The following is a 6,124-nucleotide window of genomic DNA, read 5'->3' on the forward strand; positions in this document are numbered from 1 at the left end:
TCAACAACTGTAGCTGGTACAATTTATGGCAAAAACAACAAGGGTAAATACACAAACTAATTCTAAATTATGATTCTAACGAGCTAGTCCATAATGATACTAAAGCTAATCTATTGTGTTTTCTTAGAAAGAATATTATAACATTCTGTAATTCTCGTATATTAGTTATTTACAATTTTGTGTTGCTTTTTTAGTGATTCAGATGTGAAAACGTACACTGATATCTGAGAAGGACATGAAAGGAGCATATTAAAGATATCTGATTTTGAGTGAGGTAGCGTAATATTAATTTTGAAAGCTATGGATTGCATCAACTTTTGTCTGTTTTCTTCATATGTTGGCTATAACATCATAAAGTGGAATTCATCTTTAATACCCCCCTTGCTTGTCGGACATAAAATATGTCGTTCTTATTTGACTGTTGTCTTGTTTTTATTCGCTGCATTCGCTTTGAGGAAAACCCGTGAATTCCATCTAAGAAAAAGAATTTGGATATCTCAGACCTCCATGACGTATATATTAATACGGGTACGGATGAACGCATTCAGATGTTATGTCAGGGTGTAACACTAAAGGAAAAGGATTTTTTTGCAAAGCTTCTACCTTTACCAAAATGAGCCTAAAGCAAGAGTCCCACGATATCATACCTAAATGATACATTTTTTCATTGACTATGAAAATATGATTCACATTTCATTTTCATCATGTTGATCATTTTCTTCACCCAAGCAAGGCCTTATCTAAACAAAAAGGCTATTCTAGCAGTTATGCTATAAATCATGCAAATGAAGTAAAAATTAAAAAAAAAATTCTGAGGCTTGCCTATACTTTGCTCCCAAATGGGGTATCGAGTATAAAATTCATGGCATTTACCACCATAAAACAAACGGGACCTTAGGTGATTAGATAACCTCACAACATTTTTAAATCGACGACTTTAGAGTTTGTGGCAAAAACCTTTCTGTGGCTTTCTACTGCACTTACGAAGAATACCACGACAATCCTTTTCTCAAGTTTCCAGATATAAATTTTTATTTCAAGAAGAACATACACAAAACCCGGTAGACTACACATGAATATATCATGTAACATGTCTTCTGATATGGATACAACGTTTAATGACCAGCAACGCGAATTTACACAGCAAAGTATGTACACACTTCGTTGTAAAGAAGTGTTCTCTTTGGTGGTATAGTAAGTCAGTTGTTGTGACTGACTGAAGTTGTCAAATGTTGCCAAGAGCTGTAGGGGCCAACTGTGCTCCCTGAGAGCAGTTCAAATTAATCCATCTCTTGCTGCATCCCCCTTTTGTTATTTGCATTACACTTTATTCAATGAATCAATGTCGAATACATGCAACAGGATGCACACATATTCTCTTCGGGTTGATATATGCAATAGTATTATACCTTATAGTGTTAGTATGCTGGCTCATTCGCATAATCACAGCATTTATATGGTAACTGTTATCTGTCTATTTAAAACTGTGGTACATTTAATTTTCCTTCTTTAACAATGGCAAGTCAATTAAGCAAGGTGCATCTTTTTTAAGTCCTAAACTACCTGGTAAACTATGTATATACAGCCGTATCTTTTTAAGTCTTGGTGTTCACTTGTCCCTTGCCAAAAGATCCGCAAGAAACTTTCACAGCGTACATGTAAATTGTATCACAATCTTTCTGTATCAAATCTATATCTTGAACATGTGTGACGCCTATTGTTAATTAAGATGCGGTGAAATTTTGCTGCAATTGCATATTATACATCTGGCGGTGTTCACCCAGCGAATCTCATGTAAGTTAAAGCTGCATTATGTAGGATGATGCAGAAAGTATGTTTTCTGGTGTTGTAGAGTAGATCCAACTCTACTTCATGGCAAAAAGAGCCATTTAGGAAGTGGCGGTGCCGAAATGACGCCTAAAAAGGTGGAAACAAAGCTATCATCCATGTTTGCTTAAATGTCGGTAGTTTGAGGTGGCACCACAAACTGAGTGCGCTTCTTCTTGGTTGAGCTAACGCCAACCGAAATGTAAGAAATGTGAGATAATTGTACATATATTGAAAGTTGGAACTAAATTACAATCTAACGAGGTTTTTCTCAATTAGAATATATAAATCTTTGGTGCAAAATGTAAAATGTTACATCATGCCCCTTTAAGCGACGACTTTGTCTTCATTGGCCACCGCTATTTTCCTTGGTTCCACCCCCTCACACACCCACCCACCCACACGAAATGCTACTTAGGTGTTGCCTTGACTATACAAATACATAAACCCTTTGTACACTTTCTCAATCAAGGAGAATTTTAGCTTGAGAGTTAATTATGAGTTGGTAAATTACACGATAAATTCGAACTGTTTTCCAGCTCAAGGAAATTGACTCATTGGAATTTTCAACTAAATCTCTTGGTCTTTGTACGCTATCTGATCCAAGTTCTGTAGACACGTGATTTTTTCATAGTTATGTCAAACGGTCGGAAGTCGGTACCGCCCCTCCAGACGGACCTAGTGCTGATGACACACGTTGGGAAATATCGAGTGAAGTTTATTGCAAATTCATGCCCGGGGGGCTAATTCTAGATTACAAACATAAAAGAACAATGATACGTAGTATAAAATAAATAAAATCTACATGATAAAAGGTAGTTGTCTAGAGCTATAGCTATGTCTAAAACTATTTCTAAGGGGTATGACTTCTCTTTTGTAGACCATGGAAGACGTAATGTCCCACCTTTTCTAAAATTAGTGGGTTTTGGGAAGTTAAAAGAAGAATACTTTTTTCTTGGGTGAACACTTAGATCAAATGGCTGATGAAGACCGAGATATTCAGTCAAAAAAAATCCGTTAAGTCAGTGTCTTTGAGTTATTGAACAATTTGATTTTCATCAAAGAACAATCTGCATAATAGATGGTCAAACCACAGGTACAAAATCAGCTGGTCGAATTTTCATTGACACGTATCTTAGTGAATAAAACCACCCTCGAAAATTAAACCATTCAATACCATCCTGGACATTTCCACTATATCGCCCGTTGAAGTAATATCGCCCATTCAGGTTAGCGTTGTAACAGTCGTTGTACCACCAGCCGCCTTTGTATATCTGAGCACAGTGTTTGTTGTTCATACTGTTGTCATTATCTCTGTCCTTGGTGCTGAATTGCATGTTGTTTAGGTTGCGGGTAAAGATGCCCATCGTCCCATTCTCGCCTGTCATAGAGTCCCCGGCATTGCCGCGGTACGTACCTAGCGTTAACCTATAGTTGTCAGACTCAGGGCCAAGCGTGATGTTATCGTACTCCGCGTATCTTCTCACTCCATCCCAGTCCTCCAGGTCGATGCGAAGTTTGTACAGGCGTTGCGACAGTAACGTGTATAAAGTCTGCGTCCCGAGCCAGAGTTCACCATTCAGGTTTCCAAAGCCGTATTTGTAGGCCGTCCAGTTGCGGAAGAAGTTGACGCTGCCGTCCTGACGACGTTGGACGACGGTCCATCCCCCGCCGGCGGTCGTCATGTCGCAGTAGACGTACAGGGCACTGGTGTAGTTGTCGGGCCAGATCGGGTACACGCCGTCCAAACTGTTCCTCGCTTTTACGTCTGAGCAATCTGCAGCGTCAGAACAAAATACAAGTCAGTACAGGGTTTTAATTCTCAGCAAAAGGCTAGGTTTCTCAGTTAAAATGCTTAAATTTCTGAACATCAATGATTAGTTATTCTATTTCGTTGCTACACAAAGAATTCAATCTGATGAATACACAAACCACAATTGCCAAACAAAAGTGATAAGTAATTCATATTATAAGTATCTACTCTTGTGTATACTGTTCCAATAACTATATGCTATGAAGGTTTTACAAGTAAGTCCGTTACATTCGAAATTTCTATTCAAAATCCAAAATGGTGTATCATCGTCGAGAACGACAGATGAACTGCAAATTTATTTTGAAACGATTAAAGTTTTTTCAGAATTAAATTGTTAGCACGGAATCATACTGGGGCCTGTTAGAATCAGAATTGGCCCCGTACCTCTTATGTTGCAGTCGTCTGCCCTGTTACAATCCCCAAAGCTGGCCAGACCTTGCTGTATGCCCTCCAGCGCCCTGTCCTTCCTGTTGAGCTGTGCTGTGGCGTTGTCCAGCTGTGTCTGTAGGTTCTGTGTGCTGTCCTGCAGCTGTAAGATGTCCCGGGCGCCCTTATTTATCCTGTTCTGAAGGTCTTCCCTGTCCGTCAGCAGCTGTCTGGTCCTGTCCTGTAGCTCCTCTAGCTGCTGGGAGCCAGACTGGACTCTGCTCTGAAGCTTGTCCTTGTCAGCCTGTATGACCTTCATCTTCGTGTACAGCCACGCTGGCAATGATTAAAATACGTGATTTAGTACACCTTTATTTATTAATTATATTTAATTATTCACTTATTTATTTAAACTTTAATTGATATATAACATGTAAAAGGACAAGGGAAAACAGGGGTGTCCGTTTGAATTCCCTGTCCAAATAAAGCTAAAAACGGCAAAAGGACTTAAGAAGAAATAATAAATATTAATAATAACAATACTCGTAATTGTAACAATGAGAATTATGATAATGATACTAGTAACTGCAAGAAAAATACTAATAACAATAATACATATAGCAAATATCAACAATAAGATAATAAAGTAATGCATAATAATAAAGTAACACAAAGACTTAACGAAACTCGAGCCTCTACAACCTTAGGAGGAATTGCTTAATGCAATACTAAAATAATAGACCGAAACACTTATACACAAAACATTAAAGAACAAGTTTTTATATCTGATATATTCTAAAATAATTTTTTTTTATCTTACTTGAAAATGTAAATAATGATGTTACTTTGTGCCGGAAGTATATCTTAAGTATATAATTGTTGCAGTGTAATGAGGACACAATTTTGGCTGTAATTTCCTTTCTTAAAAAGCTCAACTTCCAACCCACGTATGCAATTACCCATTTTACCTGTGGTTATCTTGGCATTCATTCAATGTAGTCTATACTTCATTAGATTTCAAGGAAATTGTGTATGTCATAATGTGTATTAAAATTAGAAGGCAATTGTACGTTACTCGGATATAAAGGATATACAATGAAAGAATCTGTCGACGTGACACCGTGTTAGGATGATTCTTTATTTAGATAACTTACAAAATAGGCAAGATGTTCATTTTTAAACATGGTCTAATGTGTTGTGTTACTATATAGTACTTTTGATAGTTGACAGGTTATTTATATTTTAAAAAAAAGAGGTAGGGAGAAATATGAGTTAACCCTACCTAGACCGGGGGGGGGGGGCTAAAAGTGCCCGCGCCAAATTTGATGTCACATAGCGTCTGAACGGCTAGCCGTAGAACGGCCAAACTTGGCCAAACAAAAATTCTCTATCATTGGAATAAGATAATAATTTTTTGTGTTGCCATGGCAACGGGTTTCTGGCAGGCATTTTTTGCTAAATTTACTACTTTTTGTTTCAACAATAGAATTTTATGGGTTTTATGTCAAGTTACTTATGGTTTCTAATATTAATAACATCCCATATAATTTTATATAAATTCTCCCATTAAATATGCATGATTTATGCTAATTTGATGACGTCATTGGCGAAATTCCAAGACCATATCATTAGAATAGGTATATACAGGTTATTTTCATTAAAATTTAATAAATAATCCCTTCTTTTTCCAAAAAAGGTTTAAATGAAGGTCTTTAGTATGTTTTCAATGTATTTTAGGCTTTATCATGAAAAAAAACTATTTTTGAAAATTCAAGATTGATGATCCAAGATGGCGGATATCTTAAATATGCATAACGTCATTTTATGACGTCACCGGTGTTGCTATGGGCAACATAAGCCTTAGTACACCCTAATATTCTGTCATAAACACTTTTGGTACAGTTATGTTGAATACCATTTAGTTTTTAGGGAAAAAACTATCTTGACGGTTTTGGCCAATAAAATCACATTAATGACGTCATATGACGTTATATTACGTCATGACAACATAAAAATTGTAGATATGATAAATTTTTACTAGTACACCATCCTCTGAAAATTTAGTGGTCATACGACTTACCGTTCGCGAGTTCTAGGGGGGGGGGGTCAAATGAGCCC

At 36.9% G+C, this 6,124-nt stretch overlaps 1 protein-coding gene across 1 annotated transcript in view; it reads right to left on the minus strand.

The window, feature by feature from the left end:
- Nucleotides 1–2,912: 2,912 nt before the first annotated feature.
- LOC109484903 (angiopoietin-related protein 7-like) overlaps nt 2,913–6,124 on the minus strand; it is a 12,561-nt gene continuing 9,349 nt past the window's right edge. Inside the window, exons 3-4 of the mRNA XM_019788256.1 lie at nt 4,025–4,342; nt 2,913–3,604 (exon numbers count right to left, since the gene is read on the minus strand). Of these exons, the coding sequence (XP_019643815.1) occupies nt 2,913–3,604; nt 4,025–4,342 (1,010 nt within the window). The remainder of the gene's footprint in view (nt 3,605–4,024; nt 4,343–6,124) is intronic.

Source organism: Branchiostoma belcheri, unplaced genomic scaffold (genome assembly GCF_001625305.1).
Source record: "Branchiostoma belcheri isolate BF01 breed outbred unplaced genomic scaffold, Haploidv18h27 scaffold71, whole genome shotgun sequence".
Taxonomy (NCBI): domain Eukaryota; kingdom Metazoa; phylum Chordata; class Leptocardii; order Amphioxiformes; family Branchiostomatidae; genus Branchiostoma; species Branchiostoma belcheri.